The sequence below is a fragment of the Pseudonaja textilis genome, chromosome 2 (assembly GCF_049901715.1).
Source record: "Pseudonaja textilis isolate UNSWEBS1 chromosome 2, rPseTex1.2, whole genome shotgun sequence".
Lineage (NCBI taxonomy): Eukaryota > Metazoa > Chordata > Lepidosauria > Squamata > Elapidae > Pseudonaja > Pseudonaja textilis.
Window position 1 is genome coordinate 234448876 of NC_141991.1, and position 21998 is coordinate 234470873.

The window sequence follows — 21998 nt, forward strand, 5'->3', positions numbered from 1 at the left end:
ATCAAGGAACTGTTAACATTATGATCATTATTTTGGGAAGATAGCAAGATATACATCAAAGAGATGAACACTAATATACTCTGCTTGCCTACGCTCTTCTAATGATAAAGGGCAATGTTTCTTTATTCAAACATGACTCCTAGTGACTTCATGGACATAACCAAACAGTGCACTTGCCATCAAATCACAATTGAGCCTATTTAGTTATTCTGAGGTGTTGAAAGAAATATCCTTCTGGTTCTGTTCCAAGTGAGGAGAAAGACACTGGAAATATGGAGGCTGATAGGAAAGATGGTTTAATGGAGCAAAACCATCAAGCAGTTAACAACATGGAGTGCAGTTGACAACATGGAGTGAGACTGAGGGTTATTTATACCCTCTCTTGGACCTTGTCCTTGAGCTTCCTGTTCCTGTGGCAAGGGCATGTATTCTATTGGTTCAGATTCCCATGGAGCTATACAGGGGTCATAGCTGATTGGGTTGATGCAATGAAGGGGCTCTGTTGTGCAGTTTGTATTGTGGCTGAATGGCTTTGCCCTGAAGAATAATCCCATCATCCATGCTGAAATCCAACAAGATGTTCTCATTTAGGCTTGATAGAGGTTCTTGGAACTTTGAAGCAGTTCTTAGATTCAGTTAAGCTTTGATCCAGACTTTCCTTTTAAGTGCTGGATGCATAGCCAAGGAAAGGACATGTCCAGTCAGCTTCAACACTTTAATTTAAGGCCTCAAAACAGAGCAACAGAGATTGAGTTGACCTATCAATTCAGTTTATTTTATTTTGAAGGTCTACATCAGGGGCGTCAAACTCGCAGCCCATAGGCTGGATGCATCACATGCTGGCCACACCCACCCCCGGTTTGGTGAAGGGGGAAAAATTGCAATATGTCATGTGACGACAATGTGTCAGCGCGAGTTTGACACCCCTGGTCTACATCATGGTGAGAATTAAAATACATGCACAACAGTTCTGCAGTATAATCTTAAACTCTGTTTCAAAAGGAAGACCTGTTGAAAGACAATAAGAAAAGACACCGCCCCTCAAAGATAAATGAAGTCTTACAGACTCAAGATTGTATACACAACACAACTCTCTAATATTTAATTTGATAATTGCAGGAGGGGAATTATAGAATAAAATAATTTAAAGCTTTATTATTATTATTTTTATTTAAAGGCCCAAGCATTCATGAGGTCAGGTGCCCAGAGTGGCTACACTGACTTAGGATTTAAACAGGGAGGAAGGAGAAAGGAGAAAGAGAGAGGAAGACAGGTTAAGAATTGTAAGAAGTTATAAAAAATACATTGTATTCCTTGATACCTTTGGAGATTGCCTGAAACAATGAAAATCTTTAATAAGTTGCATTGCTACTAAAATCAACTTCAATCTTTACTCCTCTCTGTATTGCCAGCCTTTTGAAAGCCACCCACCCACTAATACTACAAGAGAAAAAGGATAGCAATCTTGGAGCATTGTGCAGGATAGGTAATTCTACCTGTGGGATAATAACACTTAATTGGTTATTGTCCAATTTTAAAAACATGCTGTCTTTTGAACAATATAAGTAATAACCATGTTTTCAAAAGAATTGCCATTTTAACAAGTCGGGTTAAAGTTAGAAACATTGCTAGCTCTGCCACAACTACTTCCTGTTTCTGGGACAACACATTACTGGCTGTTGTTTCTTCATTGTGCTTATTGTGCTTATCCTCTTATTTTGCACTGTGCTTGCTGCAGTTCATATAATGAAACTATCCAGGGGTTTCTAAGACCCCACATTGCATCACCCTCAGAAACTTAAACCAAACTTAGCTTGGACAAACACCTAAGATTTGTACTTTGCCTAAAGAGCCAGCTATGACCCCTACATAACCCCTACATAGCCCCATGGGAGTCTGATAACAGCCAGTAGAATACAAGGAACAGGAAGCTAAAGTGCAAAGCCCAAGATAAGGTATAACTCCCACCCCCACACTCTCAACTCCACCATCTTTCCAAGCAGCCTCCATGTTTCCTGTGTCTTTCTCCTGATTTGGAGCTGAACCAGATGGATATTTTTTAAAATAATAACAATAAAAGGGTAAAAAAACAAATTAAATGAATAAAAAATAAAATTGAGGCACTGTCCTTTTTACTGTGCATATATACAAATCGTGGACCTTCAATTCTATGGTTGTAGTTGTAATCATGCCTTTTGTGACCCTCTGCAGCTCTCAGTGCACGATCTGATGAGACTAAACCCTTGACTGATATAAATCACAGTTTATATCATTGCTTCTGTTCTTGGTTTATGGGGCAACAATTACTTCACATAAAAAGGAAGGAGTTTGCCTGTCTCCATACTGTCCATGTCAGTCATTACTTGGGAGTGTTTGTTGTTTGACCAAAACTATATAAGACCAGAAGCCATTTTTAAAAACAAAAGAAACCTGGTAGGGAGGATGTTTTGCTTCAAATCTAGAATTCTGAAAGGCTTAGAAATCAGCTCCCCTATTTAAAACAAGAAATATAAATACTGTAAAAACAGATCCTGCCCTAAGCATCGGCATTAAAGTGGTGTGAAACTTGCAAAGTGGCTGTAAGGAAATTGGGCTGTATTGTTAAGGAACTGGACTGTGCTGTCCTGCTGATTATATTATTTTTATAATTTCCATACTTTTTCATGATTTTGGTTTTTGTCATGGCTTGGGTTATTTTGGGTCGGGTATTATTTTTTTCCCCTGCGTGTTTTGAACCTTTTTTATTTTTGTAACTTAAGCCGCCCAAAGTCATATTCGTTGAGAGGGACAGCTGTACACATTGGAGAAATAAAATAAATGAATCAATAAACAAACAAACAAACAAACTGGGAGGGCGGGGGGGGCGTCGGACGGGGAATATCCTCTTCCTTGCAGGCAATGGTAGACCAGAAATCACGCGCCAGTCGGGTTACGAGTCCAACTTTCCCAATTTTGATGAGGTTTCATCCTCCCCTATTTAATGCCAAAAGATGCCCCGGCTTGGACCAAGCGCGTCTTCGATCACTGAGCCCCCACCCGACACTTCCCCGCCCCGCATCGATGGCTTCATTGCTCCCAGCTCCGAGCCACCGTCCCACTTCCACATTCACACACCCCTCCTCCCGCCCCCCAAGGCTTCCCACGGCCACCCTCACTGGCATTGACCGGAGCCGCATGCCCTGCGGTCTAGAGAGCGCCACGTTGGGGGAAGGAGCCCCCTCCAACCAAAGGGATCGAGCCGTCCTACAGGCCAGCGGATTCTCTGTCAAGGCAGCGACCCCATTCGCTGCCGGCCTCTCCTTTGACGTCACGGCTCCGGTTATTAGAGCACCGAAAACTGAGAACAGGTTGCAGGAGCCGAGAAGGGCCGCTAGGGGCGCTGCGGAATTTAAACTCCTCGCACAGCTCGCTCGGACGCTGCTTGCACCATGAGGGGCTCCGGCGCGGTCCAGCTGCAGCTGCTCCTGCTCCTGGCCTTTTGGAGTCCCGCGGTGGCTCAAACTTCAGGTACCTCGCTTCCTTCGCTCGCTCGTGGGTCCCCTTCTTTTCCTCTGTCGCAGGGCGGTTGGAAGGCTCTGCAGCTACCCAGACGGAGTCATCCTTGGGATCGTCTTCCAAGGGGACTTGCTAAGTCACCTTCGTTAGAATCCACTCTCAGCAAAAGAGGGCGCGGGGGCGAGAAAAAAAAAGTATTCACCCGGTACGAGCAATAAGGCTCCTTCTTTGGGTGGGTGGGTGGGTGGGGAGACAAAAAGACGCTGAGGGGAACCGGTCTCCCAGCTTTGCATGTGGGTATTAGTGCATCCAACCTGCCCGCTTTGCGGCATTGGGACCCGAACTCCCGCGCCCAGTCGATCCCCGGGAAAATAGATTGTGGTCATGAGGATTTTAGATCGGAAAGACTTTGTTTGGGTTTATATAACGGTACGTAGTCCTCAATCCTCGTTGCCTCTGAATTATTCATTCGTTTTTACTTGAATGAGGATTTGTCTCTGTGTGTCTCTGCGTGCGAACGATGAAGTACCTAAAGATGGGTAGCAGTTGCTGAGAATAGAAGATGGTGCTCTCCAGGCACCATTTCCTGTGATTTTATCTTAGCAATTGCTGTGATAATCACTTTCAACTAGTCTTAATAACTGCAGCTCTTAGACAGCTCATTCCTTGATTCTTTCTTTCTTTCTTTCTTTCTTTCTTTCTTTCTTTCTTTCTTTCTTTCTTTCTTTCTTTCTTTCTTTCTTCCTTCCTTCCTTCCTTCCTTCCTTCCTTCCTTTCTCTTTCTTTCTTTCTTTCTTTCTTTCTTTCTTTCTTCCTTCCTTCCTTCCTTCCTTCCTTCCTTTCTTTCCTTTCTTTCTCTTTCTCTTTCTCCCCCCTTTCCTTCCTTCCTTCTGTTCTTTCTTTCTCCCTCCCTTCTCTCTCTCTCTTTCTTTCTCTTTCTTTCTTTCTTTCTTTCTTTCTTTCTTTCTTTCTTTCTTTCTTTCTTTCTCTCTCTCTCTCTCTTTTTTCCTCCCTCCTTCCTTCCTTCCTCCTTCCCTCCCTCCTTCCTTCTCTCTCTCTTTCAGTTTAGAACTTGTTGGATGTTTTATTCCACAGTATATGTTCCTAGTGAAGAGAACATTCAATGCACTATTGAAATGGACTCTAGTTTATCTCTAGCCTATAAAAGTTTATCTTCTGCAAACCTGCTGGCTTGTAGGGTTCCTCACTTTTACTATTCGACTAAAGTCAACATTAGGACAAAAAGCAAAGGTGTTCTGAAAACTCTTGGCTACTGTATTGGTTGGTGCTTCTTGAAGAATGGCTGGCTGTGATTTTATCAGGCATTATCAGGCATACGTGTAGAAGAGACTTACAGCCTCTTGGATGAGGAACCAAAGTCTAAGAAGTATAATCGATCAGTTGTGCACATTTAGCTCAGCAAAAAGAAAATTAAAAGGTGGTATGATGTGAAAGTCATAGATGATGATAGATACCAAGCCAACAAATTTGAGGTGCTTGAAACTGGTGGGAAAGATGTGATTGAGACTTAGGAATTGACTTTTCTTCCCGGACCCAGAGTAAGCAGTAAGATTCTGTATTTCTGTACTGGGCCAGAAGCAAGACAATATTTCAGATCTCTTCCCACTCAGTAATTCTGCGACTGAATTGAGGATACTATGGACCAGGGACCGCCAATCTTTTGGACCTCAGGGACCACCAAACTCATAATTTTAAATCCCGTGGACCACTAATATGAATTTTGACTGACAGTGGCTTGCTGATATTGATGGGAGAGAGAGAGAGAGAGAGAGAGAGAGAGATCCAATCTAACCTCGGAGGGCTGGAGATGATGTTCTCTCTCTCTCTCTCTCTCTCTCTCTCTTTCTCTCTCTCTCACACACACACACACACACACACACACACACACACACACTTTAGACACCCCCTCCAAGCCAGCCACATTTCTAATCTACTTTTCAGCTTCGTTCCCAGGAGCGGGGAGGTGAGGGGAGAGAGAGAGAGATCGATCGGTAGGAAAACAGGGTGGGGATTTTCCTGCAGACTTTTTTTTTGTGGATTTTTCAAGTTCTCTGTCTGCAGAGACCCTGGGAAAATCCCCCAAAACGTCTGCAGGAAAATTCCCCACCCTGTTTTCCTACCGATCGATCGTTCTTTATTTGGGATCACAGGATACCATTTCTAGCTCCTTTCTCAGAGAGAAAGAGAGAGAGAGAGAGAGACTTTTGGCTTCATGCAAGGAAAGCAGCAGAAGCAGCAGAAGTCTTTCTCTCCCCCAAACTCCTCCAGAAATGAGACTTTGCCAGCGCAGCCTTTTGGAGCAGGATGCCTTGCAGGGTCCCAAAGACTCATTTTTCACGGAGTTTGGGAGAAAGAAAGAAATTCCAAGAAGCAGCCTGGTGGCCAGGCGAGGTGCACGGGGCATGTGGGTCAAGTTCCTCCCCTCCACCCTTTCCCCTCTCCGTTCACTACCTCGTGTTGTTTGCAATGCAAGCGATGGAAACCTTGTCTTCCCGCGGGCCACAGCCTTTGTGTTCCCACACAGCCTAGATTAATTGCTTTGGGGTTTTTTGGGGGTGACATTTCTCTGTGGACCACCAAAATTTTCTGATGGACCATTTCCCAGGTGACCACTGCTATGGACAAAGCCAAAATTCTGGGCAACACTCAGTTGACATTGGTTGATCTTGAAACAACCAACCGAACAAATCTTAATACTTAAATGATAAAAGATGAATATATCCCAGGGTTGTAGCTGAAGCTGGGAAATTAAAATTAATTGAAAGCTATTCCCATATTATTACTTTAGAAACTATAGGGATTATCCACATTGTTTCTTAAAGTTAAATGAGACTCCCTTTTTATAGAACAAAGGCTGGGATGGGTCTTAATCTCAGGACAAAAAATAATATTTTTGAGAATCTTTTCAACCCCTTCTAATCTTTTGAGAAGTCTTCATGGTAAGTCCTGTTAAAAATTTAACTTCCTCTCTCTCAGTGCAGCCAGCTACAAGTAGATATGTTGCTTTGTTTCAGTTCAACTGCTATGATGTAACTACAACCACAAAAACACAACTACCTGATTCTCACATTGTGCTATATCTGGGCTTGCTTAAACATGATTTATTGATTATCCCAAAAAGAGATTACACTGAAAAATCCCATGAAACCATGTGCTTTGGGCTAGACACCACAAAAATAGAGTTCATATTTTGGTTATATCATGAAGTGTTTCATTGCGGGATAGCATCTTATATTCTCTACACTCAAATATCCATGGGGCTAGTTGCCTTTAAAAACAGCTAGTTGTACTGTATATTTATTAGTATTCTTTCTCTTGGAACAAAACACATTTCAAAACCTTCTGTGCCTTTGAGTGTTGCTTCATAATAAGCACACCCGCACTTACACAATTTCTGACATTTTGCTTTTCCTGTATATATCACAACAAATCACTTAGAAAGTGTCATCATTGTTTCCATCTGAAAATGAATGGAGATAATGTTTCATTAAATTTTATGTTAAGTGATTAAAAGAAGAAAAAAATCCTTTCCAAGGAGCAAATCATTAATGTTCTTTAATTTAATTGCATGCATAATAATTATTAAAAATTTTCTTTTCATGAGCTTTTTTAACAGTACATTTGATTAGCATATTTTTAATCAATTTCTGCAAAAACAGGAAAATAAGCCAATTTAAGAAATCAAAACTCACACATAAAATTAAGGTTGTTATTTAAATTAGAGTTAAAATCATATAATTAAACCTTACCTGAAGCCTGATGGTTTCCAGTTAAAAATTGGGAAACCCTGAATACTATTCCTGCCTTAGGCACAGAGCTAGTAGGGTGACCTTGGGCCAGTTATTCCCTCGGCCCTAGGAAGCAGGCAGTGGCAAACACCTTTGAACAATTTTGCCAAGAAAACTGCCAGGATTTGTCTAGGCAGTCTCCAGTAGTCAACAGTGACTCAAAGGCAGCAGCAGCAGCAGCAGCAGCAGCAGCAACAACAACAACAACAACAACAACAACAACACCCCCTGACATACATACTTAGAAATAAGTACTGTGAAGCTCTTTAGGAGTTATTTCCGAATAGGTATATATACGATGTGATCCTCTTGATTTTAATTGGATTTAGACCTTATCCAATTCTGTAGTGGCCACATTTTTATCTGGCTCTATTACAACCACTACAGAATTGTATGTGACAAAAAATTCTGGTAGAATCATATTGGTCAAGAAAGAATGTATGACAGTAATTCTATTTATCTGTTATTCTTTTTAAACTATAGCATTGATAGAATTCTTGACTACACCAAGTTCACATTGCCAATATTTATTCATTACTGGATACATTTGATAAAAAAGCATGCTTCAGAATAGAAACAGTGTTAATTTCGACCAGGATCAATGGCAGTTAAAGATAGGTAATTTTGATTTAACAATCTTCATTGGGTAGAAAATTAATTTAGAATTTGCTGATCAATGTTTAGTTTATGCTGAATTATTAAATCCTGGTACACTTTAGACTGGGAAGACATGAATTAATATAAGAAAATATTAAGGTGCAATTGAGTTAGATGGGAAAAAAACCATGGGGACATTTGATAGAAGTTATAAAACTAGACTTGGGTTTTAGAAACAGAACATTTCTTCTTTCATGCCTATTTTGGGATTGTCCAAGAATTATTCTGGAACAATGTTGTATATCTTTGTATTTTTTAAAATGAAGCTCACTTTTCCAGAAGGAGATGATAGCCACCACTTTAGTTATGTAACAAAACTCAGCCACATGGATTGTTCTGGTTCTTCTAGCTATTATTTACTTCCCCTTCTGGTGTTCAGTTGTTTACAAGACTATTGCAGTTTTCCCCCCTTAAAGACTTACGAACATAGGCAGCCTAAAGAATTTCAACCGTTGAAGCAGAAATGTTTACATATGAATAACACAACTTTTCTTTTTTGGTGGAGATGGTTCAGTTTTGGTTTCATGAGTTCCCACACCTGGAAAAGGGCTTTATTGTTGGCATACAACATGGATTTAAAATTCAGCTTTACTGATAACTTTCTGCTTGCTAAGACCCTAACGAAACACTTGGTTCAAAAACAGGTTATTTTTAACAGGGGTGGTTGGAAAAGCAGAACTAGGGAGAGGTACTGCATCAAATCCTACTTGTGGTTTATCATAAAGCAGCTGAAGCCATCAAGTGAAGCCTTTTAGTTTATATAGGAATCCACTTTAAAGTGTCCCAAGTAACTATGGTTGGATATTCAAAGCTGGTCTAATCCAGAGGCCCAACCACCTGCCCTTGAGAAGCTGAACAGTATAGCAACATTCTTGGTGCTCTCTTTATGTTTTGGTTTACTGGCCGCATGTGCGGATGGCTGAGGCCTCAGAGAGTGAGGACTTGGATGAGGGGCCTGCATGTGATGCAGGGATGGGACCAGGACTATTAGAAAGTGGAGTGCTGCTTTCAGAGATTGTGGAGGCTGGCAGCAGTGACGCAGAGGACCCCGAGGAGCCTGTGCCCAGTGCGTGTGCGTGCAGGACTGCTCGAAGGAAAGAGCAGCTGCAGCAGCATGGGCGACTCAGGAGTAAGGCTGCAAGGTAATGGCCCCTCCCTTAAGAGATAAAAGCCAGCCTGAGAGACCGGGATTCTTTGTTGGAAGCAAAGAAGTTCTTGTACTTCAAGCCTTGTGGAAGTTTGGACTATCCTGGTTTGTGTTTGGAGACTTTTGGTTTTGAATATGTCCTTGCAATTTAATCTAGTGTTCTTGGCAGCCTTGCACAACCTTAGCAACGCTCACTCGTTCTTATCAGAGACAATTAGTTTTCATAGCCTTTTAACTGTAAAGGAACGGAATTTGCAGAGAAGCATTTAAAAGCTTTTGCTTTTACCTCTGTTTGGTGTTTGTTTCCTTGGAACAAGGTTTGGGTCAGAACACTTTATTGGTATATTCTCTGATGTTCAGTGGTTTAGTTTCAATCAATAAACCCAAAGTAGGCTAAATAATTTTAAACTAAACAAAACCAAGTTTAAATGTTCTTCCAATAACACATTAATTTTAGCAGCTTTAGGAAAGGCCAAGATAATGCTAGGAAAACTGCCCACCTTGCTTCGCCAGAGTTTTGTGATAGGTGAAGGTTGCACTCCGTGAATTGGTCAAGTATTTGGGTTTAAGATGCTATAATCCCTTCAGTGTAAATGATTTCTTAAGTTTAAACACATTTCAGGAAAAGAAAAGAATTTACTCCCTAGTGCAGTATGTTTAGTTAAGGGGGTGTAGGCAAAATACCAGAACTTTTAACTCATCCATTTGTATTGGTTAAGAACTTACTTTGCCATTATATGTGTTGTAAGTAATGTGACCCTGCCCACTTTACTTACAGAATTACAGAGATTAGACATGAATGATATATTTGTCAAAGATTTGGGGTTGGGTTTTGCTGGGGTTTTTTCCCCTCTTGCAAGAATCTGTAGCTACACAATTACATGAAAGATGAAGATGATGTATGTATGTATGTTTATGTATGTATGATAATAAATCATAATAGATAGCTAATAGATAGTAGATAGATAGATAGATAATTTTATTATTTATATCCCACTTTTATTATTTTTATAAATAACTCCAGATGATGAACATATCTAATATTTCTTCCTCCTATTTTCCTCAGAACAACCCTATCATCATAATTTTTTAACAACCTCATAATCCCTTGTGGGATGGAGTCTGGGCAACTGAATGAAGCTAAAAGATTATTTAATGGCCGGATGCCCTTCCAGTCACCAATGCGGAGTTTTGTTCAGCAGATATATCCCCATTGTGCCCAGAGAGAGAAATATCTGCCTCTACCTAGGATCAAACTTACAGCTTCCTGATTATGAGGCGAGGACATTGCACCGCTCTTCTATCCTGTGATGGGTGGAAAGAGAGGGACAGGTCCAAAGTCACCCAGCTGGCTTTCATGTCTAAGGCACAACTAGAATTCACAAGTTCCTAGTTTCTAGCCCAGTGCCTTAACTACTAGGTATATAGATAGCTATTCCCACTTATATTTTTCTTGATTTGACTCATCTACTCACTGCTGCAGCTACTGATCCAGTAACAGGGTAAAAATGTTGGGAGAAAAAACTATCTTGAATCATACCAGGAACCTCTCTATTCCAGCCTTTTCTCAAATTCATCAAGGAAAGCCCCTCAAACAGGGTAGGATGAAATCTTACTATCCCATACAGGCCTGTAAAACTGACAGCTGGAGGCCACGCCTACCCCTGCTCCACAAAGGCCAAAAACGTTGCAATGCGTTACGATTCGGCCCACAACATGATCAAGTTTGGTACCCCCTGCATAGAATAAGGAACCAGACTATGTAGAATTATAAGACTTTGTATATTGGAGATTATCTATAGCCATCATGATTAGTAGTCATGGTTACTAACCCTCTGCTAACATATTTTGCAAAGCTGCTGATCCACATCTATGAAACTCACCTGTCCTTTTTGACATGATGAGAATTCCCACTTCTGACATTATATTTTGCCACATTCATAGCAGCATATACTTTCATGCTTTGTGGGTGTGTGGACGTTTTTTATTTTTGAAATTTGCACTTTGTCTCCAGTTACCCATTGATTGGTTGCTTTCTTCTGGTTTTTAAAAATACAAATGTTTGAAAACATTACAGGGCCTTGGTGTCAAGTTTCTTCTTGTAGCCAGTCTCCATTGTTACAAATGTATGCTAGAATTGCTCCGCAGAATCAGGCTAACACCAATCTTAGTCCAACAGGTCACCAAAATACTTTGCGATATTCAGAAGCTGCTAACAAAGACATGCTGCCTTCAAACCAGAAGTAATGTTGTACTTCAAGTCTTAGAGTCCTTGATAGTCCTCTCTTCCATGAAAGTTATCCTTTTAAAGTTGTCCAACAGTTAGTGGCCATCACCATATGTGTGGCAATGAATTGCACGGACTATTTATTATATCCGCTTTCATATAAAATGACTCTGGGGCCAGTAATCCTCTTGAAATGAATGCAACACAATCTTCAGATACTGACATATGGCTAAGATAGATGGATGGATGGATGGGGGAGGGAGGGATAGGGATGGTTGCAATAGCATGTGAATATTGGCATATCAGATAGTGCTAGTGTATTCAAACAGTTATGATGACTATGTGTATATATCACCCACTTGCATTACCGGCTGTAAATGGCTTTAATATTTTTATATATTTCAAAAAAATTGAAAAAAAGTTAAAATGAGCTGAAAAAAAGTCAAAATGAAGTAAAAAAAATTAATAGAATCCAACATAACAGAAGGTAAAGCCTAACAGTTAATATTCCAAACTACAGTCTTAAGACATTTTGTCGGCTGAAGTGGAGAATGAAATACTGTTCTTATTTCAGCACTTCAGAAAAAAACAAACAGATCTGTCTGTATACAGACATTCCTTGACATACGACTATTAAAGTTCTGACAGTGCTGAAAAAAGTGGCTCATGACTAGTTCTCACACAACTGTTGTAGTATGTGGTCGCCATTTGTTACTTTCTCAGCTGGCTTCCAGAAAGCTAGTGGATATGCTAGCAAGGGAGGCTGAAGCTGCAGTCCTCTAATGTCTTGCTTAATGATCACAGCAAAAATTGTAATAAAATTTGCTGGGGTCATGTAATGTCTCACCTAACAACCATACTCTTTAATGACATTTTTTTTTTATCACTATTGTGATTGTAGGTTAAGGACTATCTGTAGTCTCCTTAATTCACAGATACATCCCATTCTAAAGGAAGCTGCTTGGCTCTGCTTAATGGTAGAGTTTGCCTAACTATTCTTTGCTCATCACTTTTTTTCTGAATGAGAACTTGAGCATGCTGGAAGCTTTGATACAAACATAAACTGATCTATAGAGACTGGGCCACTGGTTTACCTTAGAAACAAGAAGACATATTCTGTCCAGTGGAGAACACCAGCTTGATTTAATTTCCTAGTCAGTTATTGACAAAGGCATAATGGATTCTGATGAGAAACGCTGTCTTCATTCCGCTTTGGGGCTTATCTGAAATGAGGTCATCTGTCTGGTGTCAGCACAAAATGTTATTTTCAGGCAGCAAGGTGATGAAGAGAGAAACAGGGTCTCTGGCATTACATGACAAAGAGGCTCCAGACAACAGAAATGAATTATTTCCTCTACTCTCTGACTCTACAAGGCAAAAGCAGTATTTCAGCCTTGTTAGCACTCAGATTGCGTTATTCCAAAAGGTTCACAATCTTTCTCAGTTAGAACATTTGTTCAGGGCTGTTCAGAAGGCAGAAGTCATGCAAAACAGTTGGGAAGAATATTAAGGATTCCTTCTTAAAATCTCCCAGCACCTTTTCAAGAAACCAAAGTGGAAGAAGAGTTAAAGGTTCAAGATTTTTCCAACATACTATATGTCATGTTCTGTGTTATATAACAAGATTAAATATAGAAACTTGTGTGTCAATATCTCTTTGACAAATTTGTGCAGTTTTCCAAAAATATAGAAATTTCCCAAAATGACTCTTACTATAGTCTTGATTAACAAGAGGAAAATATGTACATACCACCCACCTAGCCAATTATTGTCTATTTTCTATATTGTGAGTCATAACTAATGCATCATTAATTATTTCACTTTTGAACTTTACAAGCAGATTTTAAGAACCCTGGAACACAATTGCCAAAAAAGCAGCTTAGAGAAGAAATAGGAGAAGTCTTTCAAAATTCATTCCTTTCCATGATGGAAAAAATATCAAACATATATATGGTTGAAAAACTGGTTTAGTTAGGCTCTGTAAAAGTTGGATAGAGATATTTAATTAGTTATTGTGGAAGTATTGTTCTCAGTCTAAGGTAATACTCCCCAAACCTGGATAAATTACCTAAGATTGGGTGAATGCTTTTCTTCTGGTAACACACAAATCCATTACCCATAATAACAAAAACTTTTAAACTGATTTAAATTGATTAAATTGATGAAAGATTGACATGTATACTAAGACATAGTTGAAAATCTCCCAAAGTTATTAAACAACTAATTAAATATCAATGGAACATTGCAAGAAATTGATAAAAGGAACAGCAACATTTCTCACCTATTTTTTTACCACAAATCTGTTGTAAGAAATACATATTCTGTATTGCTGTAACTAATTATCGATTTTATTTTTACATAAAACTAGAGACTTCTATCCCATCAGAAAATATCAGTGAGAAAACTACAGAAATTTCTACACCGACAACTTTGGAATTCTCCAGCACAGGTAAAATCCTTATCTTTCTTCCTGAACTTCTCAGTTGTCCCTCATGTTTTATTTCAAGTTGTAGTGATAATTGTAAGATAAAGTCAAAGAACCTGTGACTTTTCAAATGTGGCTGAACTTCATCTCTTATCATGCCTGACTGTGTCTGAACCAAGCCCCATTTCTGATCTTCATCCTTGGGAATTTAGACTCTTGTACTTTTTCAGAAAGAAACACTTTAAAATTGATGTATGATATTGATCTAAAAATGTTGTCCCTCTCACAGCTAAAGCACGCTATTTGTCATATATGGATGGGCCTACATTTTTCAACCCAGGCAGGTATATGAAATAGTTTTGTTGCTAGACATAAGCACCGTGGGAATTAGCCTCTGGTGAGTTAAAATATCACGTAGCAAAATTCTGAAGGTTGCAGAATATACAATATTTAGATTGATGGACAGACTGTGGTGCTGTCTGGGACTATCTCCCATCTTAGTGTAGAAAAACCAGATTTTTAGCCTGATAATTACTGGTTTTGATGTTTCTAGGATACAAGACACCCTCAGCGATATGAAAGCAGGAATTTGCTTCTCCTTATTTCTCTCATCATGCCCAAAAATTCTTGATGGAGTATAGATCAATACTGAATGGATGTGATGAATGCATTTAGAAGTATTTAGATTTTAAAATATTCTGAAGGAGTCTGTGCTGGAACTCCTGAGGGTGTGTATCCTCCAGAAAGCTTATTGTCCTTAAAGTTCTGGACAATTCACGTTTAGTTTAGTTTAACCAACAAAATCTTCCCTCCACCTTCTTTCTGTACAAAGGGAACTTCTTGGAATTTTTAAGAATTTGTCTGGGTAATGCCACTTAGTGATTAAGATAATTTTGTTCCTGGGTTAAGGTTCTTTTGCTGTTATTTGTTGTTTTCTATTACATTTTTTGTCTCTTCTATTGCTGTCCCTCTTTTCAAATAAATCTTGAAAGGAATTTCCTTGTGTTGTCTTTCTTTGAGATATAATTGAAGTAAAAAGATACGATTGTAAGGGATACGATTGTTCACCGTCAAATGGAATCAATGCATAAGCTCTTTTACCACTTTGTGATTGAGTTGTACAAAAAAGTTGCAAACTACCAAGGAGATTATTATAGAATGATATACAGAACTTAAACACATGGGCAGGTGATTTCACTGAAGTGGCTCAGATTCAAAAAAATGTTTCAATGGTGCTTATTTTATAATGTGGTCCTGGGTACTTTCAGGGGAAATTTAGATGTTTATGTCTCTGAATGGTTTCCTGAGCAGATTTCCTGTCAGTTGCCAAGCGCCTTGTCTTCAAACACTGCTTAAAGGCTTCCTGAAAGCACCTAATTGGCCACTGGGCGGGACAGGATATTGGTTTTGAAGATAGGCCTTCCTTCTGACCCAGCAGGGTTCTTTTGAAACCCTTCAACTCTGCTGGGCTTCTCTTCCCATGTGAACCATTGGCCAAACAAAGTTGTATATTCTAAAATAAAATACATTTGTTCCCATTAATTTTACCTCACCTACAGGAAGGGTGGAGAATATAGAACAGCTATCCGAATAGATAACAGATAACAGATAATCAGAGTTGGAAGGGACCTTGTAGGTCATCTAGTCCATGGAATGCATAGACAATTGTAACTAAAAGGTATCCAACTTCTACAGAATCAGAAGGCTTATTAAAACTTAAAAAAAAATTAATGCTTTTATTGGTCCTAAATAAGGATATTCCTATTTTCAGTGGTGTAGGTTCAAGGTGTGAGAAACTTGCTCTAATTTATATACTGTTTCATTTCTAGAGAATCTGTAGGTCTTACAATAATACATAAAAAGCAATATAAAAACAACAATCGAGTAGTACAATTAATAAGTAATCACAACCAGTGGATGCACTGCCTGGGAAATGGGGGTAGCATGATAATGATAATTCATCTCAAAATATCTGTTGAAGAGCCGCATTTTTATAGTCTTTCAAAAATTTAGCAAGCTTGGTATTGCCTGAATAACTGGGAGCAAATTGCTCCAAAGGAGGAAGCCCACCACCAATATTTAACACGAGGTCTATGTAGATAGCATGTTCGGAATCAGCGCAATAAGACCCAAATCAGTGATATATAGGTCAAGTCTATTTTTGTTGTAATATCTGTGGCAGTATACTCTTGCAAGTCTGAATGGGCTTCCCCCTGCCCCTTCACTTTATCATGGAATGAACTAGGGAGGGTCTTGGTATGATACTTATTCAAAATAGTTTCTTGAAATAGGCTGCACTTGTATGATTGTTGCTATAGTAGCGAGTCTTTCTTTTGTCCTTCATAGTCATTCCCTATACTCCCCATACCTTAGTCTAGATGCCAATAAACCTGCTCTTTCCAATTGAGGAAAACACATTAGGTTAAGGAATTTGCGCGGAGTGATTTCAGTGAAGAGGATTTTGGCATGTTAAATCAACATTTTCCCCGTAATTTAGATTATTGCTTCTTTCCAAGGAATATTTGTTAGAAGGGAACATTAGAATTATTAGAAAAAGGTTTTTTTAAATAAATAAGAGATCTCAGAATGAAGTTTTGGCATTTAAACAACAAAACTAGAGGTCCTTTGTGGCTTTCTTTGTAATAATAAGTAATGGTTTAATATTATGTGTGAATCCCCATTAGCAATAGTCTTGAGTAGAGGACAACACATATTATAAGGAAATCATAGCATGGACTAATTTAAGAGAAGGAGGAGCTTTTTATATGAACCTGGTGAGCATAATATGTTTTCAGTGATGTTCCATTGAAATAAATCTAGTCACTGGTTGTTTTTTTTTAAAGCAGGTCCTTCTTCCATCATGGAAACTTTTGGTGAAGCTGAGACGCTCCCTTCCTTGAATGATAAAATTATCATACAGGGTATGTGTTTCTTAATCTTCAACTTGAATATTGGTTGAAAAGAGAGATGTATGCAAACCAATATACTACTAAAGATTACGATTATGTTGTCATAACCTTTACCTGGGTGAAACCATGCATCAGAGGGCAACAATTTTTGAACCAAGGAACTCAAATGGGCTAATTTATAGAATGTGTCCAAAATCTGGGATCTATCACCCCAAAGGAAATAAATTTGGAAAAGCTGTGGGTACTTCAGTGCTATTGACTGCAGTTGTGCTCCTGGGCTTCTGCTGCAGTCATGTGATCTTCATTATCAACAGTCTGTGACAGTTCCCCAGTCAGCCTCACAATCCCTCTCTCCCTCCTTCACCCAACAGCAGCAGCCAGTTACCTGCAAGGGTTGAAGGAAGCCTTGTGCTTCCTTCCTGGCCTTTGCCATGCCTCCTCCATGTACTCCCCAACCTTGGTCAGCTCAGGTGTGTCTTCCCTGATCTGCGCTACCTCCCCATGTGCCATGCCTGACCTGACCTATGCAGCACCTCTTCACCCTACCTGACCTCCACCGTCCTCCCACTCACTCTTCCCTTTCTACATGACTGGCTACCTCATTGACTTTCTCCTTGCAAAGCAAAGTAAATGTGGAAGTTGGCAAGAATTCAAGAGAGGAAGGGAGGTTTCTGGTCTTCCCTGTCAGCTTCCCACAAGGCAATTCAATGGGGAAGCCAGTGGGAAGTCTGAAGTCACCCCACTTCCACTGCTTTTTTGTCTATCCTTGGTCTTTTTATTTCTCTATGTAGGTAAGGTCGTGTCTTGGAAATGATGACACAATGGGTCATGGGATGTCTAGTTATTATATTTTTGAACCAGCAGTAAAATTTGAAGCAATTTAATAAAAGTGTTTGATTCAATTTGTTTAACTAGCTGAAAGCTTGGGCAGAAATTGATGAGGAAAAAAAACTATTTCCATGTAAGGGCAAGCATTTCATTCTGTAGGTTGTCAGTTGCTTTTTTTACACAAGAGGTTGTCAAATCAGCATGCAACATTCAAGTTAATGGTTGTAAGTTTAAACGTTGCACGCAAACAGAAGCTGTATAATAATCAGTCACAAATAGTAGGTCTCTTGTGGCAATGTAATAAACTCTAAACTGATGACACATTTAACCCTGCCTTCCAGGTCAGCCTGCTTTTCTGCAATAGTGTGGCTACCAAAAAGAGACAATCCTTTTATTTCATATTAAACCTCCAGATCCAGATCCAGATTCTGGGCTGCAAAAATCCAGATAGCCACTAGATAGCATTATGATTTAGAGTTTTTCTTACCATATATTTGCTTCCATCTAGAGGTCATCTGGAATTCCGTCCTCCTAATATGGTAGCTGTATTCATAAAAACTTTAAGCTGCTTTGATTTTCTGAGTCAATTCATGATAGTCAATATCTCTTCTTTGACACTGTCAAGTTTCTTTCTTTCTTTTGCCAGGGCAGATTCAAAAGGAATTTCACTCTCCTTTTTCTCAGGCTGAATATTTGCAAATTTCTATGGAGATTCTCAATCATCCATCCAGGTCATGGTTTTCCCAAAGGTGCTTTTTCAAGAGGTAACTGGATTTTCTGATTTTTCTTCAAAGAGTTTCTTCAAAGCTCTTCAGAAAAACCAGAAAGACCAATTGCCTCTTGAAAAAGCACCTTTGGGACAATATTTGCAAATGAATTTCACAGGCCAAAAAGATGACCTGTATGGAAAATATCTGATTAACTATTTTTCCTTTTTCCTATAAAATAAAGTCAAAGTGTTTAGCAACAATTACAAAGAGTTAATTTTTTTTTTCAAAACTAGTCAAAAATAATCAAATTGCCCCATCCTCAGAAATGGAATCATAGGTCACATAGTTTCATCAAAGGACTACAACTAAATACAATAATCATGTAGCCAGGATAGGTTATTTTTAGGGAGAAGATTTATATTTTAAAAAGCATAACTTTTCTGAGCAAGAAGCCTGTTTCTTATATACTTGTCTGTTAGATTTCAGAAAATGCAGAGACCCACATGCTCCATATTGTCGTGAACAACAGACATATAGCTAAAGATATAGATCTAGGTATAGATATACTATATCTATACATACATACATACATACATACATACATACATACATACATACATATTTTCATAAATTTTCACGGCTATAGGTATGCAGGTTTTGGCGTGTTTGGATCTTTTCCCATGTAAGATTGAAAGTATCTTGTCAACGTTTCGATGAGGTCCCACTTGCCATCTTCAGGCTGGTGCTTTCGGCTTCGTGCTTGTGTGAGCAAAGCGTGATGGGAGCTGCCATCTCCCTATATATACTGATGGGGAGGTTGGCTGTGTTGTCATTTCTTGATTGGTTGATAGAGTTGATGTTTGCAGATTGGCTGACTTTTTCTTAAGAACATGTGTGGCTGGGGTATTGGCTATGTGTCTTTCAGCCTCCTGGGTTGTAATGACCTGGGTAATGGGCTGTGTGATGACCTTCTGAGTTCTATTGTATTGACATCCTCCTGGGTTGTTGGCTGTGTTGTAACATACTGAGGTTTTGTGGTGTAACATCCTGAATTCCGTGATGTAATATCATGAGTGGGTGGCTGTGATGTGATGTTCCGGGTTTTGGTTTGGCTCCGAATTTGAGGCCTGGCTATGTGTTCATGGTGTGTGTAAGTTTGCTTGGCTTGGGGGTCGGGGTGTGTGGCAGCTGGTGATGCAGCCGTGGTCTGGTTTCTGGATGGTAGTTGCTTTTCATTTATGGGATGGGTTTGGGTTTGAGTCTGGTGAGGGAGATTGGTGGTGGCATCTTGTGTTGTTTTGGGTCCGGTGTTGGTTTTCGTGGCTGGGACTTGTTTGTTGATAAGGGCTAGTTTCCAGATGTCTGGTAGGTGGGAGGTATCATCCCATTTATTCATGTTATGGGGGTGTTTCTCTATTTCGATGGCTTCCCTGATTATTCTCTTGTTGAAGTGTTCAGTATTGGAGATTAATTTGGTTCCCTCAAAATTAATTTCATGTCCTGTGTCTTTAAGGTGCTGGAAAAGGGAGGAAGTATTTTCTTCTTTTCTGACTGCGTTCTTGTGTTCTGCAGTGCGTGCATTTATTCTCCTGTTGGTTTGTCCATTGTATGTGGCTGGGCAATTGTTGCATGGTATTTCATAAACTCCTTAGTTTTCTAGCTGGATCTTGTCTTTGAGGTTTCTTAGGATGTTGGCTATATTTTGGTCAGTGATGAAGGCTGTCCTGATATTGTATTTGTGGAGAATTTTGCTGATTTTGTCTGTGGTGCCTTTGATGTAGGGGAGGAGTGTGATACCCTTGTCTTGTTCTGTGTCTTGGTTTCTGGGGGTGTCTCCCTTAGGATTAGGTTGGTAATTATGTTTCTTTGGAATCTATTGGAAATTAATATGTTAGTGAGGGTGTGTAATTCTGTTCTCAGGTGGTCTTTGTCGGCTAGGCATTTGGTTCTGGAGATGAGGGTCTTGGCCTCGGCCAGTATTTCTAGAGAGACGGCAGCTCCGATCACGCTTTGTTCGCACAAGCACGAAGCCGAAAGCACCAGCCTGAAGATAGCGAGTGGGATCTCATCGAAACGTCACCAGATACCCTCAATCTTACACAGGAAAAGACCGGAACATGCCAAGACCTGTACCCGTGAAAATCTACGAATACCGTCCCTGTCCTATTGTTTCTTTTTTATTTTTCTTATATGTATCCATTTCATGTATCCATAACTATGTTTATGCTTATACCTGTTATCTTATAATTGCTTGACAAAATAAATAAATACAATAAATAAATAAATAAATAGATATAGATATGGGTATGGGTATAGTTATAGATGCCTATAAATATCGATGTACATATACCTATACATATGCATATATGTAATTTACCTATACATATATAGATACAGATGATAAAGATGTAGATGTGGATGGGATTTAGCAGGTTTGTGCATAGTGACTTGAATTCAAATAATCTTGAATTTGACCTTTCTTGCCTGAAGCTTGGAACATTCTTCATTTACATTGGAAGTCATTTGAGGCAAACGCCCTGATTGAGGCAGCTGCTTTTGAACTTGAAAGAGAATGTTTTCAGCTTTGAAATGATTCCTACTCAGCCTTTGTTTTTCACGTTATAAGGATTTAGCAAAGCCTAAAGTAGCAAAAGCAGATTAACCTCACATTGCTGATACCAGTTTAATCTTCAAGGCTCTAAGTTATAGCTTCCTAGTAGATCTTTTGTGGATCAGAACCATAGTGACTGCTACTGACTGCAACTATTTTATGCTTGATTTTATTGGTAAGTCTCACCTAGCCATTACATCAATGCAATCTTACAGTGATTCTCTGAATTAGTTTCCTTAGCGTAATCAATTTCTCCTTTTCTGTCATCTCCTTTCCTTTATATGGCATATCCTCTAGCTCTGCCTTCTTGGACTCCATTGTCAGAATCTAATTTTTCCTGTTGCCTTCAGAGACTCTACTACAACCTTTTTGCTTTCCATGTCTTCTGTTTCATCAGCATCCCATTTCTGATTGCTCATGATTCACTGGACTCATTTTGTACCATGTTTTCCCCAAAATAAGACCTTGCCTTATATTTTTTGCCACTGAAAAAGGCACCAGGTTTTACTTGGGAGGGGGGATGTTGTCCACTGACTCACCTCACTTGCGCGCAGACCCCTGGCCTCTTTTTCACTATCAAAGGCCTTCGGGGATCTCTTTGTCCAGCAAAGCCTTCAAGGCTTTCCTGAAGGCCTTTGCAGCTGTAACAGAGCTCCCGATTGAACCAGAGCTTGGTTATCAGCTACAGAGGCCTTCAAGAAAGCCTTGCTGGCTCAGCAAAAGAAGTGGGCTGAAGTGTGCGAGGCCCGGCTGCAACTATCAGAAGGTAAGTAGTAAGACAGTTCCACCTCCATCCCACCTTATCTTAATTTTTACCTGTGCACCCTGGAATGGAAGGGGTCTTAATTAGGCTTATTTTGGAGGGGGGTGGGGCTTGTATTGGGCACACATGTAAAAATCAAGCTAGGACTTACTTTCTGAGTAGGCGGTATTTTCAGGGAAACATGGTAGTACTATTTTGACATATCCCACCAATGCATGATCTGTTGATTCATGTTGTAAGAGAATTCCCTCTCCCAAAGGTTGCCATCATTTACTGTTCAGTGATGGAAGATGGGAAAGAAATGGCTGTGGATAAAGTCATGCTTTTCTGATGATGGACATGTAGACATCTGATAGAAACCATGATGTCATGCATGTCATTAGATGTTATCAAAAAGATTATGCAAATTATGTAAGT

The 21998-nt window shown here is 39.5% G+C and overlaps 1 protein-coding gene across 2 annotated transcripts in view; it reads left to right on the plus strand.

Annotated features, from left to right (window-relative positions):
- The first annotated feature begins 3374 nt into the window (after positions 1 to 3374).
- The window catches only part of EMB (embigin), a 36462-nt gene continuing 17838 nt past the window's right edge, over positions 3375 to 21998 (plus strand). Inside the window, exons 1-3 of one of the 2 annotated variants that reach the window (XM_026716371.2) lie at positions 3375 to 3507; positions 13704 to 13784; positions 16604 to 16681. In XM_026716371.2, coding sequence (XP_026572156.1) covers positions 3429 to 3507; positions 13704 to 13784; positions 16604 to 16681 — 238 coding nt within the window. In that variant the 5' untranslated portion in view covers positions 3375 to 3428. The remainder of the gene's footprint in view (positions 3508 to 13703; positions 13785 to 16603; positions 16682 to 21998) is intronic. The other variant, XM_026716389.2, reaches the window with a different exon arrangement.